Source organism: Chinchilla lanigera, unplaced genomic scaffold, assembly GCF_000276665.1.
Source record: "Chinchilla lanigera isolate Chin_1 unplaced genomic scaffold, ChiLan1.0 scaffold00001, whole genome shotgun sequence".
NCBI lineage: Eukaryota > Metazoa > Chordata > Mammalia > Rodentia > Chinchillidae > Chinchilla > Chinchilla lanigera.
Genome location: NW_004955402.1, coordinates 12,752,305 through 12,768,029, shown reverse-complemented (window position 1 = coordinate 12,768,029; position 15,725 = coordinate 12,752,305). Strand labels below are relative to the sequence as shown.

The 15,725-nt window shown below is 37.8% G+C and overlaps 1 protein-coding gene across 2 annotated transcripts in view; it reads right to left on the bottom strand.

Moving 5' to 3' along the window:
• Impact (impact RWD domain protein) overlaps positions 1-15,282 on the bottom strand; it is a 28,491-nt gene extending 13,209 nt beyond the window's left edge. For both annotated transcript variants that reach the window (XM_005372721.2, XM_013504956.1), the window contains exons 1-5: positions 15,135-15,282; positions 14,043-14,171; positions 12,667-12,719; positions 11,263-11,325; positions 4,203-4,288 (exon numbers count right to left, since the gene is read on the bottom strand). In XM_005372721.2, the coding sequence (XP_005372778.1) occupies positions 4,203-4,288; positions 11,263-11,325; positions 12,667-12,719; positions 14,043-14,171; positions 15,135-15,170 (367 nt within the window). In that variant the 5' untranslated portion in view covers positions 15,171-15,282. The remainder of the gene's footprint in view (positions 1-4,202; positions 4,289-11,262; positions 11,326-12,666; positions 12,720-14,042; positions 14,172-15,134) is intronic.
• Positions 15,283-15,725: the final 443 nt, after the last annotated feature.

The window sequence follows — 15,725 nt, the reverse complement described above, 5'->3', positions numbered from 1 at the left end:
GCATGACCATTTTAACTCTAAGGAAGAGCCAGAAGTCATATGTACTAAATCCAGTCAATAGGGTGGATAAGAAGATATTGTAATGTTTTTATGAGCCTCTCGTTCCACTGTTTGGAACTTGGCAGTGGCATTTACATATTTTTTATCACACCATGTGAAAACACAAAAGGGAACTTCCAGAACTGCTTCAGAAGGTGCCAAGAAATGGAGTAAGTTCAAAGTGACATGGAGTATTATGTGGGGCTTAATGGCAATGTACCCTTTACTGTAATAACTTTTAAAATTTAAACACATACCATATTTTTTGATCAGCATTGTTCTGTTGACAAGATCCATTGAAGGATATTAAAATTTCTATAGTGGGTCAAAGTTCAAAGAGGAACAGGAGATAAGCTCAGCCTCAGAGTACATTCCCCAAGATGTAAAGGGAGAGACAGTAACTGTGGTGGTAATTTTACCTATCCACCTGTCTAGGCCGTGGTACCCAGACTATACCCACTAATAGCCATGGTACCCATGTTAACTAGTGTTTAATTAGCTTCACACTACTCTGGATGTTTCTGTGAAGATATTTTTAGGTGAGATTAACATTTAAATCAACTGATTTTTCAATAAAATATTTTGGTCTTCATAGTAATCATCTCATCTGATCAGTTCAAGACCTTAATTGCAGAAGATCGCCCTCCTTAGAGGAAGAGGGCATTTTCTCATTAGACTACCTTTGGGCTCAGAATGCAATATGAACTCTTCCTTGGCAGCCTCTGCAACTGTGGAAGTCAATTCCCTAAAATAAATCTCTCTCCCTGTACACAGAAACACGCACCCCACTGATTCTGTTTCTCTTGGAAACCCCAACATTAGTAATTTCACAGTGGAGACTTTTGGCCGATATTACCTTAACTGAGGGATTAACACAAACATCAACAGTAATAAAACATATGATCTTGATAGGATGCACTATGAATGACACGATATCATGTTTGTGGTATTCATGCCACAAATGATTGATCTCACTCCAATCATTAGAAAACACAGGACAAAGCCAAACTGAGAGGCAGTCAACCAAATAAATCACCAGTACTTTTCAAAAGTTATAAAGGTTAACAAAGGGCCAAGGAACTGATTATAGTCTAGAAGAAAAGAAGACTAGCTGGGCTTAGTGGTGCAGCCCTGTAATCCCAGCACTCTGGGAGGCTGAGGCAAGATGATGGCAAGTTTGAACAGAGACTGGGCAACTTAGTGAGACTCTGTCTCAAAATAAAAAATGGACTGAGGATGTAGCTCAGTGAGAAGACCCTGCGTTCAATCTCTAGTATTGGGGAGGGGAGAAGAAAAAGAAGGAGGAGGAGGAGAAGAGACAGAGATAGAGAAGAGAAGAAAAAGAAGGAGACAAGGAGAAAAGAAGAAGGAAGAGGAGATGAAGAAGAAGGAGAGAAAAAGAGAGAGAAGAAGGAGGAAGAGAGGAACAGGAAGAGGAAGGAGAAGGGAGAAGAAGAAAAGGAGAAGAAGAAGAGACAGAGAAAATAAAAAGGAGAGGGGGAGAAAAGAAGGAGGAGAAGAAGAAGAGAGAGAGAAAAGGAAGAGAAGGAAAAGAAGGAAGAGGAAGAAGATAAGGGAGGAGAAAGAGAAAGAAAAGGAGAAGGGGAATGAGAGAAAGAGAGACTAACTGCAATGTAGAACCCTGAAAGCAGAGTCGTATAGCTACAAAAAGGGCATTAGTAAGATAATTAGTGAAATTTGAATCCAAGGATGCTCCAACACAGCTATAATCCCAGCCCTTTTATATTCTGAGACATGGTCTCACTGAATTGTCCAGGCTGAATTCTCCTGCCTCAACTTCCAGAGTAGCTGGGGTTACAGGTGTGTGCCACACACTCAGCTTGGTTTCTTACTCTTGATAATCACACAACGGCTACATAAGATGTTAATAAGGAATTTGAGAGAGGAAAGAGCTCTTTATACTATTTCTCTAAGTTTTAAAATTTGTTCTAAATGTGGCATCTATACACAATGGAGTACTACTCAGCCATAAAGGAGGATACATTTGAGTCATTTGCAGGAAAATGGATGCACCTTGGGATAATACCAAATGAAATAAACCAAACACAGAAAGTTAAATATCACCTAGTCTCTCTTATATGAGAAACCCAAAGATTAAATAGTTGGAAGAGCAAAATAAAAGATGGATGATAGGACACAGGAAGGCAGGCTTTTCAGGGATGGGCAGAGGATCTAGGGATGCAGGGAGAGGGGAAAAGGGGAGGGAAAGGGAACAAAAAAGGATTAAAATGCTGTCTGTGTACCAACGCCCACAAGCTGTGCATTCGATATGTATTGCACACACGTAGCAATAAAAAGGAAAGAAAACAACTACTTCACATTTTTTTTCTTTATTTTTTTTATAGAGGAAAGCGTGAACGCAGTCCCCCACTACCACAAAGTATGCAGTCGAGTTTCCCACACTTGGGGAAATCGCAGGCGTCAGCACATCCAGAGTGCAATGGATAAGCATCGCCCCGGGAAAACCACCTTCGTGATCATGCTATCTCCCCTGCCAGGTAAGTATGTGAACAGTTTGTGTGATTCCTTCAAAATTTAAAATTTCTATTCTAGAAAAAAATATAAAAAAGGATAATTTTATACTAAAGTTTAACAGTAAAACAAAAATTAATTACTTGACAAATAGATGCCCTGGAGAAAAAAATTCTCTTGACAAATCCTGATCCCAGCTCTTACCCTTATTAGTGCTTCATAATTATTAATTAATCTTTTCATTTTAATATGAAACCTGAAAAAAAATTTAAAGAAAAAAATCTAAAGAAAATTTCTAAAAAGTCTAAATGTTGAATTACATAACAGAGATTAATAACCCTAAAATGTGAAGCGTGGCTATACTATACACAATTATAGGTAGGAAAGGGGAAATGTCTTTTTAAAATCAATTTTTAAAAATCTGTAACAGCTGAATTGACTAAACTTTTCAGAGTCCTAAATTACTACAGGTACACATTCCATTTCTGCAACTGTTCCAACTGAAAAAGACAAATACTGTATTTTGAAAATTCTGAGACCACTTTTCTCACAGATGCCTTGAAATACAGCAAAATCAGAACATGGATCATAAAATGTTAAGAAAAATGCTTCAAAAATATTGTCTAGAATACTTTTATGCCATTTATCACTTTAAGTTTAATAGAAGCAATACAAATATTTGTTTCTATAGCAACATGATAAAATGCTCTGAAAAAAATATATACTGCTATCAATTGTAAATGTAGGAGCCAGGGACATAGTTCAGTGGCACAAGCACCTGCCTGGCAAATGCAAGGTCCTGAGTTTGATTCCCAGTACCAAAAAAAAAAGTTACTAATGTACATGTATACTGATTTTGATAAGGGAGTCCTAAATAATTGGTTCCCTTTAAACAACGTTTTAAAACATTTTTAAGTAAAAGACTGGGGCTCTTTTTTTAATCTCTCTTTTACCCTACATTGAAAATAATTCTATTAGTGGTAACAATAAAATACTACTTAGAAATATTTCCAGGTTAAATGGAGCTATTTTTCTTTTTAGAAGACCTTTGTGTAAGTGGAACAAAAATTAGCAAAATAAAATAACAGGAGACACTAGAAATTTCCATACTGTCATTCACTTAACAACTCAATAACAGATTAATAATAATGCAAAATGTCAATTTTCAAATATTCTACAATTAGATAGTAACGATGGTTATACAACTCTGGAAACATACTAAAAACCTTTTGAAAAGTACACTTTAAAAGGGCAAATAATCAAGGTATGTGAATCATATACCTCAAGAAAAAGTCAACTTCAAAGTTTAGTTTAATATCTTAGTATTGGTCAAAGTTATTTTTCTATATATACTAAATTCTCTTAAAGCTAGTATTTAATTGATATAGATTATTTATAGATTCATGAGGACTGCTACAAAGCTCACATTAACAGTCAATTAGAACACATTTTGGACTCAGATTCATTCATTATAAAACGCTGTAAGAGTGTAAAATGAAACCGAAGAGATTTATCCTTATAGAAATTACTATAATTACATGTGTAAATGAACTTCCCAGAGAAACTGCTAAACCAGAACACAGATTTTCATATAAAATTTCAATTAGAGTATCTATATAAAAATTCAATTATTAAGTTCAAAGAACATCTATGGACTTCTTCAAACCTACCTGGTTCTGCCAGCTGAGATTTTTGCATTAAAACATCTCTTATTTTCTCCACCCACAGGTAAAGAACGCTTTCACCAATATTGTCACTAAACAAAATTCAGGGGGGACAAATGTTATTTCAAAAAATTTCTTTTTCAATTTCAAGAAAACAGAGACATAGTTACAGTTCAAGACATTATAAAAAACCTAATCATAACTTTTCCCAAAAAATTTATGAAAAGATACGGTTTACCAATATTCATGTCTAAGTATTTAATATAAATTGGTTACATCAACATTAAAAATACCAATCTGCTCCAAAATTAACTTAGTATATTTCACCTGACAACCACAGAGGTGAGATTTCTGAACTCGAACTAGAGGTACTACACAGATGCAAATGCGACTGTGTTTCTATCAGTGGATAAAATTTCAGTTTTGTGGGGTTTTAGGAGGGAGTTGAGACAAGATCTTGCTACGTAGTTCAGGCTAGACTTGAACTCACAATGTAGCCCAGGCTGGCCTCAAACTCATGGCGATTCTCCTGCCTCAGCTGCCTGAGTGCTGGCATTACAGGCGTGCACCATCACACCCACCTTTTTCTCAGTACTGATGACCAAGCACTGCGAGCTTTTTAGAACTTTTTAAACAATTTCAAACCATTTATTTGATATACATATCACTTACTAAACTTATTTCAACAAAAAAAAAAAATGCAAAACTTGGGGAACTCCTTCAGGGAGTCAATTTGTAAGACCTAAAAGAAAAAGCACTTTAATAACTTTATATTCATGCCTTGTTTTTGACAAAAAAATCCTATGGATTCCAAATAATGTTTAGCTGCCTCAGATAATTAATTTCAAAAGACCGCTGAGAAAAAGAACGTGTCATAGGTTTGACAGTCATGTCTATAGTTTTGTTAAATAATAGTAACAGCGATAAAATAAAAGGCCAAATATCTACTTTTTCAGGACTGACACTAACTTCAGATTAGTTTTGGTATGCATTTCATATATCACCACATTATTTTGTAGCAACACTTTGCCTCCTTCCTTTAAAGTTCCCCTTGAAACCATTCTTTTTATCACCACTCAACAGCAAAGGAAACTTTCAAAACAAGCACAGAGAGGAAAACATTATGTTCTAACAATCTGATGCCCTCAAACCCTATCTCATACATCGCTGCTAACACTAAAATCAACCTTTGTGCACCCTTTCACAACCTTTCTTTTCAGAGAGAACAGAAGTCAACAGAAAAGGTTTTTTTCAATTGAGAATGTTGGTGAATTTCTGTTAAAGACTTCGCACTCCATCCTCTCTTCCCAGTGAGTTAGCCTAACTGAGACAATGTAAGGTAAAATGTATTGAGTATACATGAAATCCCAAACATATTTTACATATACACCACCACACAGAATGAAAAGAACTTACAGAGATCAATTAACTTGTTCCAAGATGGTCTTACAGGCAGTAAAAAGCCCACAGCTAGAATAAGAACTGGGATTAGGTGGTTCAAAGCTCAAGTCAACTACATTTTAGTCTACCACCAAACGGCTATGATCTTAGTCAGCCACTTGAACTCTCAGAGTTGGCTTCCTGACCTACAAGATGAGAGATTTAAAGCAATTTGTCTCTGGCTGGGGACTTAGCCCAGTGGCACAGCGCCTGCCTGGCAAGTGCAAGGTCGTGAGTTCAATTTCCGGTATTGGAAAAAAAAAAAAAAAAGCAATTTGTCTCTAAATGTCTACAATTCCTGCTTATAAAAAAATAAAAAACTTTAAAACAAGCTTTTAAGTTTGAAAAAAATGAAAATATTTACAGCACTCCTTTTCAAGTGAATCTATCTGAATTCATTCAACAAATCTTTTAACAGCCTCTTGCATATCACCCACTACGCGTTGCCCTGGAGGATGCTAGTGAATGGCACAATGGGTCCCTTTTCTCAGTGTTTCCAATCGCTATGCTAACAAAATCATAGTTTTGTAGACTGTTCTACTTTCTAATCTCATTCTTCAAATCATCATCATGCTTCATAATGGTACTGTGATACCCATCCCTATATTTACTGAACACTGTGTAGATGACATGCAAAACATGCTTTGGGAATATTATCTCAGTTAATCTTTACAATATTACCTCAGCTAATCTTTAAGACAGGAAAATCATCTCTCAGTAAATTCACAGTAATACTTTTTTAAAAAAATAAGACCTAGAAGAAGCTTTACAACTAATAAGTCATTTTTCACAATAGTGAGTAAGAAATCACTTCAGATTTCCTCCCTCCTGGCCCATGGTTCCCTGCACAAAGACACACAACGACACTTCTGCTCAGCAGCATGTACTGACTACTTCCTCCTTCATCAGCATTGAACAAGACTGTTACTGAAAATTCAACATAAAGAAGTAGAAGTGCATATAAAAGATTGCCTGGGTAAAATGAAAATCATTTTTCCTTTAGGCCCCAAAGTCTACCACGAAGCCAGGCTTGGGATGCACACCTGTAACCCCTGCTACTTGGAAAGCTGATGCCGAAGAAAGGTTATCAAGCTTGAGGCCAGCCTGGAAAAACTAGCAAGACCTTCTTAAAATTTAAAAATAGAAAGCACTGGGAATGCAGCACTCCCTGGTTCAATTCCTAATACTTAAAATGGGAGGGGAATTTTCTTTTTTAGTTTATTATTATTGTTACTACAGTATTTGTGTTTCCTCTTCTGACAATAATTTGTTCCTATCTTTTAACTATCCACTAGAATTTGGAGTGATTCTTACCAAAACAACTAGTTTTTAAACTCTGACCTCCTTGATAAAATCTCTTCTAGAAAGAGACCCCAATTAAACTGACAGAAGTTGAGAGTCCAGCCTCCTGAACCTCTCTTCTCCTCAAAATGGCCTTGGAAGAAGTATGCCAAATACTAAAACCTCTGGTACAAAATTTAAGAATTACTCATTATAGACTGAGGTGCTAGGTTTTTATCCATAAATTCAAATCATGATAAAAGAACTAAATATACACAGTGTGAGACAAAATCTGTTTCAACTTGAGTATTTTATTCGCTCTAGTTTGTGAGTAACTTAACAGCAATCCAATCTGGAATAAGCAAAACAAAGTCAAGCTACTTCTGACTCTATTTCTATCTATGGCTCTAACATTTTTAGCTTTCATTTTCCAATATTTGCTTTTGTTGACTTAACAATAAAATTATTCATGATAACATTGTAAGCTATATAATCTTATACTAGTCACTCGATCCCAATTTCAGGCCTCACATTTACAAAAGGATGAAACTCAATAATATGATCCCCACAGTCATAACAACAAAAAGGGCTAACTGCTTGCATAATGTGGATCTTGAATGACTGCCTCCCCGCTTGAAAAAGAAAAAAAACAAAATAGCCCGTTTGTCAAAGGCTTGACACCTAGGAAGTATTATTAGGAGGTGGGGGAGCCCTGCAGAGGTGAGGGCTGGTGGGAGGTCTTCGGTCACCGGGAGGGTGCCCAGAGAAGCGCACTGTGGGTCCCAGGCCCTTCCTCCTTCCTACTCCCTGGCTCAGGCTGTGAGTCATTCTGCTCTGCCCTATGCTCTTGCCATGAAGAGCTGCCTGCCACAGGTCCTGGGAAATGGGCCAACTCAGCACACTAGAACCTCCAAACCTCTGAGACTGGAGCTCTAAAATTTGTTATAGTAACAGAGAACTAACATCAATTCACTGAACTCTGAAGACATCAACTGCTTCACACCTACATGAGTTTGCTCACACAGATCTCTCTACCAGAAAAGTCCTCCGCTGGTTACCTGGCACACTCCGTGCACTAAGTCCCCTTCACAGTGGAATCCCCCCGACAGTCTTCTTCATACGTTCAGAGAGAGTTTGCTGCTAAAGCTTCAAAGAATGCTACTATAACACCTGGACGAAACTTCTCAGTGACCATCTCACTATACTGTGTAGATATATACTCATCTTAATCCGTGCCTGTACATGTGTGCTGCTGGGTGTCAAACCCAGGGCTAGACAAGCACTCTTACCAATGGGTTGCACACCCAGCCCTTTCACCTCAATTGGTAAATCCCAAATTCATAACACAGTGTTAGTACACAGGAGATGCTCAATAAATGTTTACTGGAAAAGCTATTTTCTTTCTTGCCTTCCTACATTAGTTGCAACTAACCACAGATTATCTTCTTATCTAGGCAAAAATAAAATTCAGCACTCAAAATGATGCTAAATGTATAGTGTTATAATATTCAGAATCATAAAAATCATAAACATTAAGAACTACATTCACACATTCATATGTTTAATTTTTGAAGTTCAATAATTTTTACTTACTGCCCCCTGCTGGAAGTACAAGTATGATTAAAATTTGTTGCAAAAACCTGTTAAAGATATACCATATAACATACACTTCTATTTAGACCATGCATTTAAAAATAAATTCCATTAGACTGGGGTTAGTCAAGCACTTTTAAGAAGCAGACAATGTGACACATATTTCATCTTTAGAACAAACTTCTTTGTAATTTTTGAGACTTCCTAAATTTGAACTAGAGAAGACAGGCAAGGTGTAGCCTATGGGATGCTATCTCTCAGCAAAAAGGAGAACTTTGGGAACAGGAAAAGTGTATGTGGGTAGCCAATGCAGAGTGTATGACATTGTGCATGAGTAGGAAAAAACTCTAATTGATGAAGGTGATTAATATGATGGAAGTTAAGTGTGGAAAGATTCTCAAGAAAAAAGAAAGTGCTCAATATCACCAAGTTACAGAGGTAATTTAAAATACTAGCTTACAAATGACCATCAGGTATATATTTAAGGTGAGCAAATTTTCAATACTGTGCACTTACTCTAAGGGGAGAAAAGTTGGCAAATAAGAACAATTGGATACACAAAAAAGTTTGTTAGGAGCACAAACATAGGAGTGGCCAGTGGACAGACATCAAAAAATTGATGAAATATTAACTGTTCCTTTCAATAAACCATTAGACATCAGCAGTACAATTATCCCAGATATATATGTATTTTTTTCCTTCTTTCTTTGTTTTTGTCCTGTTCCCCATTCCAGTTATTCCCTCCCCTGAGCAATTTCCCTCCCCTTCATAATATCTACTGTACATTTTTTGTTTTATTTACTCTTTCAGGTTCTTACACTAGGGAGATAATATGTTTATGCATGTGCGTCCGATTTATTTCACTAATGAGTATGGTCTCTGGTTGCATCCATTTACCTATAAAAGCCTCAAGTTTATCTTTTTTATAACTGAGTAATACTCCATTGTATAAATATGCCACATCTTTTTCATCCATTCTTCCGTTGATAGGCATTTGGGTTGTTTCCAAGATTTAGCTATGACGAATTGTGCCACTATAAACATGGATGCACATATATCATTGTAGTATGTTTTCAAATTTTCTAGAAAAATACCCATCTTGTCTAGTGAAGCTCTGTATTGTTTTTAATTTTTTTTATTATTTTTTATTCTCTTTAATAGTTTGATCAATCTTCAATTCTTACATCTGGTAATCTGAGGAACTTCGCTGAAGATAACAATATGTAATATAACAACCACTGTTAATCTCTATCATTCTGTTTTGAAACCCTGTATCATTTTTATTGTTTTTGCTCTGTTTTGTTTTTGTCTACGCTCTTGTACTTTTGTTATTTTTTATTCTCTTTAAAATAAAAATAAATAAATAAACTGATGAAATAGCATTTGCATTCTGAAGGTAAACACAAGCACTAAAGTTGGACGCATGAAAGATCACACTTCTTTTAAGAGGGAACAAGCAGAATGCATTCCACAATGACTTACCATTTTCTAAATAAATATTTTGGGAGGAAAAGAAACCTGGCCTGGATCCCAGGGACACAAAAGGGGCACTCTCACTGTACCAAATGAGGTGGCCACCTAGAACATATAATAGAATCCTTACTAGTTCCTGGATTACAAAAAACTAGTATTCCAGATTATTTGTTTTAATAAATTAATATAGCATATTAAAATCTATCCAAATCAATCATCTCTTCTCTGGATGAATGCAGCAGCCTCCTAACTGATTTCTCACATCTATTCTTGCTACCTTCTGATCAGTTTCCACACAGAAATAGAAGGAGCTTTCAAAATGACAATCTTATCACTGGCATCCTACTACTTAAAATTCTGCTTCCGATTTTCTTAGGATAAACATAAAAATCCTTAATCTAGTCTACAAAACGCTGTAGAACCTTCCCCGCCTACCTCTCCGGGTCACTCTCTCACCGTGTCCTCTCCCTCCTCACTGTTCTGCACACAGAGCTGTCACACATACTGTGGCCTCACTGGAGCTGGCTTCACCCAGTTAACTCAACCCTTTGTCAAACAAGTTGCCCCCGACCTCCTGGAAATCTGGTTTCAAATTCAATAGCCCAGTACCGCCTATCTTTCTTTTGTAGAACCTATCACAGCTGCAGTTTTATATGCATTTTAATGATGTTACTAGTACTGTCTCCTTTCCTATCAATTCTAAATGCCATGAAAATAAAGGGATCACTTCTGGTTTTGCTTACCATGTGTGTCAAGGGTCTAATACAGTGCCTGCCATGTAGTATTGGGTGAATAAATGAAAGGAAGGAAGGAAAAACACAGTATTTCAACTCTAGTCTTATGGCCTAAATAAAAGAAATTGCCAAACTTTAGAATTCAAATTAATTAAAATTAACTAATTAACTTTAATTGGAACTAATTAAATGTTATAAGTTTAATAAATATTGGTTAGAATTCTGCTGTCATCAATTTCAGTCTATATATTTTATAAAAATATACAAACAAAAGCAAAATCTTCTAATGTACTTTCATGAGCTAAGTGTTCTTATATCTATTAGCTCTAAATAGTACCGTATTTTTATATCTAAACAGAAGTCATATCAAATATATATACAAAATTACAAAACCTTTGCAGGTCTCTTCAAGTCGATTTTCGTTAATGGAAAGGCAGTTTCACAAAAAGTTGAGGAAAGGTACTAACATATCACATATCATCACATATTTAACAAATGCCCCAAACAGAATCAATAATAGATTGCTTTAATCATCTGTCACTTACACATATATTTCCTCAAGGCTGTTGGATATATTCACACGTTCTTGCCCTCTAAGCCAAGGAGCACTAAGATTGAATAAAACACAATAAAGATCACCAAGGGTTGTGTTATGACTGAAACATAATTTACTGATTAACCCACAAATTAGTTTTAATTAACTTTGTTTTGTTTTTGAGACAAGGTCTCACTATGTAGTTCAGGCTGGCCTTGAACTTTCCAGAGATCCTCTGCCTCAGCCTCCTGAGTGCTGGAATTACAGGTATGTGTCACCAGACCTGACTAGTTTTACTTAAGTTTTTGCAAGTATTTATTTTCACTAAAATGTTGTCTTGTATTTGTACAAACCTATACAGTTCCAAAATACTTCCTCTGGCATTAATTTAATCCTTCCCCCAAAACATAACAAAAGCAACACCAGTATTTTTCAGTTTTAATGGTTTAAAAAACATAAATGACTTCGTAGGGTAGCATAAACCTACCCAAGTTTACATATGTGGAAGAACAGGTTCTGAAATCTAAATTTCCAGGTTCACAATATTTGCCACAATACCAGCAGTTCCCAATGTTTTTCTAATGTAGATCTTGAAAACAATTCTAACAAGTAAGCTGGCTGCCATGATTGTAAAGCAAAAAATAAATAAATAGATCTTAGACAGATAGATAGATTAGAAAGGATATTAATGCTTTTAAACACTTGGTATCTATTCTTTGCAATAAATAGAAATACAAATTCACAGAACCACTTTTATTAGCAATTCTTATGGTTACAGTTTTAAAATGCTCTCTCAGAAATAATACTGTTAATAGGTAAAAATTTTTAGTAAGATTTCTTTATAGAAATTTGTTCACACAATTCATTCACACTACTCCCATAGGTCAAAGGTCACGCAGATCACAGGTCACTTGCATCCCCAGGTCATTACTCTTAAAGATTAAGCCTGGACTTCTAAGAAAATGGTTCTTCAATAACAAGGGAGAAAGGGGAAGGACAACCACCAGAAGCACCTTGGGTACTTCGTGTAAGCTAGAAAGCCTGAAGCTGAAGTTCACTAAGGAACTGAGGTTAGGTCAGCAGAATCAGGTTAGCGGAACCTCTAAGGGACAGGGTTTCCAAATCACTAGGCTGAAGACAGAGGAAGGTTTTCTTCCCCCTCTTTAAAGATCACTCTATAGCCATTTTGTTCCTAAAACTCCATGATCCTCTTTTATACAAGCAGCATATTTTGAAGTGTTTTCATATCTTTTAATTTCTTTATTTAAAAGGTCTATACCAAGTAAAAAAGGTATTTTTAATTCCTACACATCTTTTTAAAAAGCATTTTATATAAGCACAACACATAGTACAGAGAAATACCTTTGAAAGCATAATCGTTTTATAAAAATATAAATGTAGAAAAATAGCTCACTTTATCTGATAAATGGGTGGAGCTGTAGCTGGGTATTCACTCGGCAGAATCACCTGCAATGCAGTTTAAAAACAAATCTGTTTACACCTCCTCATGGTTCAGAGTAACTATATTTATAAAGCTAATCATCGAACAAATATCTAGTTTGCCAAACACAAAAACAAACCATTGTTTTGCTAGATCTTAAGAGAGAATTGCCTCCTTGTACTTACGCTTCCAAACTAGATACACTGTTAGTGATACTGCCAATGTTTTAAAGGAAAGCTAATTATTTGCAGAGTAAGTATGAAAGCAATGAAAATTGGAACAAATGAGAGTAAAGAGGCCAGAGATGGAAGGAAAAGCAAAACTGAAACAGGGGCATTATGCCTTAACTCCAAATCGACAGTGACACAACATTTTCCAGAGAATTTTTGAAGAACTACTAGAAGAACACTATGAGATACTATCAAATACAGCACATAAAAAAGATAACACATAATAGTGAACTATACACATTTCTTCTCAAATCAATATCAAAAAAACAAATACTGACAAAAATTCAACTTACTATTATTTAGGCTCAAAGTATAGGCAGTCATCAAACAAGCACTACGAAGAGCAGGGGGAGGGGAAATAAGTCGAATAAGGGCCTGGTACAGGAACCTAATTGCCACAATGAAGCTAAACATTATATGCCATAACATGAGCTAAGATTAAGAATATCAACAAGAATGAAAATCGGGGTAGGGGAATGGGAGGAGGGAGGGGGGCCAAGGGATTACAAAAATAAGCTGCAGTATGTACATGGACCCTAGCCCCAAGATGACTGCAAACTGCATGTACTGCAAACATGTACTAATAAAATTCTTAAAAGTTAAAAGAGAATAATAACATATATTAAAATAAAAAAAGAAACTACTGCTACTATAAAAAAAGACCAAAAAAATGAGTACTAAGACAGAAAGCCACCATTTATTTTATCCTTACTACAACTGTTCTCAATAAAGGAATGCACATGCACTCCATAAATCACCCACGTTGTTAACCTATTGTTCCTCATAAATGTTAACGATATTTCCATTTCGACCCTCTGCTATTAGCTGGATGGAAAAATGAAAGGAAATCCAACTCCAGTCTGTCAAAGTTACATTAAGACTTCCAATAATTAAAAGAACAAGACAAGAAATATTGAAACAATCAATGAAAGCACGATATGAGAGTGATTTGAAATTTAACTGCTCATGTTTAGGTAATTAATCATGACAAAAGCCAAAATCAAATTTAGAAAATACTGTAACACATGCAAAAATAACCACGAGAACAGTGGTCAATCGAATAGTCAATATGGCAATTTGAAAATGGCTGTAGAGAAGCAGAAAAAAAAAAAAAAATACCTGCAAGGAAATTGTCCACTTGGGATGTTCTTTATCGTCGCTAATTCTGATACAAAATACTCTGGCGGGGCCATCAACGACACACCATTCTTCGCCATAAATGGCTGACAGTGCTTCAATTTCATCATTCTGAAAGGTGATTTTTTTAAAAAGTCAACTAACGTGCACACCCAGAAAAACTATTCTCACTACCTTATACGGTATTAGTATTCAACAGCCCTATCCTGGATGGAAGATCCCCTGATAAACCTCGCAAGGTCAAACGTTCAGAGCTGTGGGTTACCACCACGTTCTCCTTCCTAAGCGGTTTCCCAACTTTACTGGGACCAGCCTTAGCAGTGCATTACTGGACTTCTGGCCTCTTCTGACCCAAAATGCATGTGCGCTTCCATGTCGTATAGAGAAGTTCGCGTGATAAACACATCTTCTCTAAGTGGTAATGCCCCAGCCCCACCCGTCAGCCTTGCCACCGTCCCTATATTCCTGCTGAATATCTAACCCGTTATTTCTGTTCCTGACTTTTTTTTTTTTAATTTGAGCTCAGAGTTGATACGTCTTCTTGTCTTTTTGGTCATTAAGCCTCAAAACAGTTCAGAAATTATTCTCTTCGTTGGGAATTAAAAAGGAAAAAGAATTTGCGCCTAACGGTGAAAAATACACAGAAAGTATACATTGCATTCCACTCATGTTGCCCTCGTGCCCCGGAGGTCGAGCCCTGGGAGCGCCCGCGTGCACCTAGCACAGGGGCAGGCTCCAGACCACGAAGAGTGTGACATTCGGGGGCGCACAGGGAGCTCAGGGTCTGTGTTATTGACCGTTCTTTTGCGAAGCTGAACACGGGCTCTTAAGAGCGTAGTCCAGGGTGACTTGGCCGCCACTAGGCGGGCACGGAACCCCATTTCAGCCTCCGGCGGGAGCGACTCAGTGGCATGCCAATGACAGGCGAGGATACCCTCGAGGAGCAACCGGGGCGCGCCGGGGACTCGGAGCGCAGCGCAGCAACAGGCGCGGCTGGGCCCTGGCGGAGGAGGCTGGGGCGGCGAGGCGACGCCGAGCTCAGCCTGGAGGATCGGCGCCCCGCAGGGGCCTCACCTGCCTCTGGTCGTTCCCTGCGTTCCCCTCAGCCATGTGGCCCGGGAGCGGACTTAAGACCACCCTCTGCCCAAGTCAAGAAAGCCGGGGCGGGGAGCAGCGGCTGCCGGCAGCGGAGCGGCCGACCCGGAACCGCAACCCGGCAGCGCCGCACCGCCCGCATCTGCTTCCGGGTTGCGGGGCAGGTTGGGCGCCCGGGCTCGCGGCTTTGAGGCTAAGGTGTGGGACCGCGCTTCCGGGCCCGGCCCGGGCAGCTGCAGGAGGCGTCCGCGCCCCCACTGCAGCCGGCACCGTGGGAGCGCCCAGGAGACTCGGGGACTCCTGATCCGCACCACGGCCCGGGAAGGGACCCGACCGCGGTCCGCAGCCGCGGACTCGGCTTTACGTTTCAAGGCGGGGTTTTTGTTTTAACACGTTTTAAGTTACCTGATTTGGGCGAAGAATATTTTTACCAAAAACGGAAGAGGGTAGGCAATTTTGATAACTCAAGGGGAAACCCGTATTTTCTCACTAGAGTTCCCGATGTCCTTGGGATATGGAAAAATTTAACTCCCAGCATGTTAGAGGACCTCTGTGCGCAGTTCTCGTACT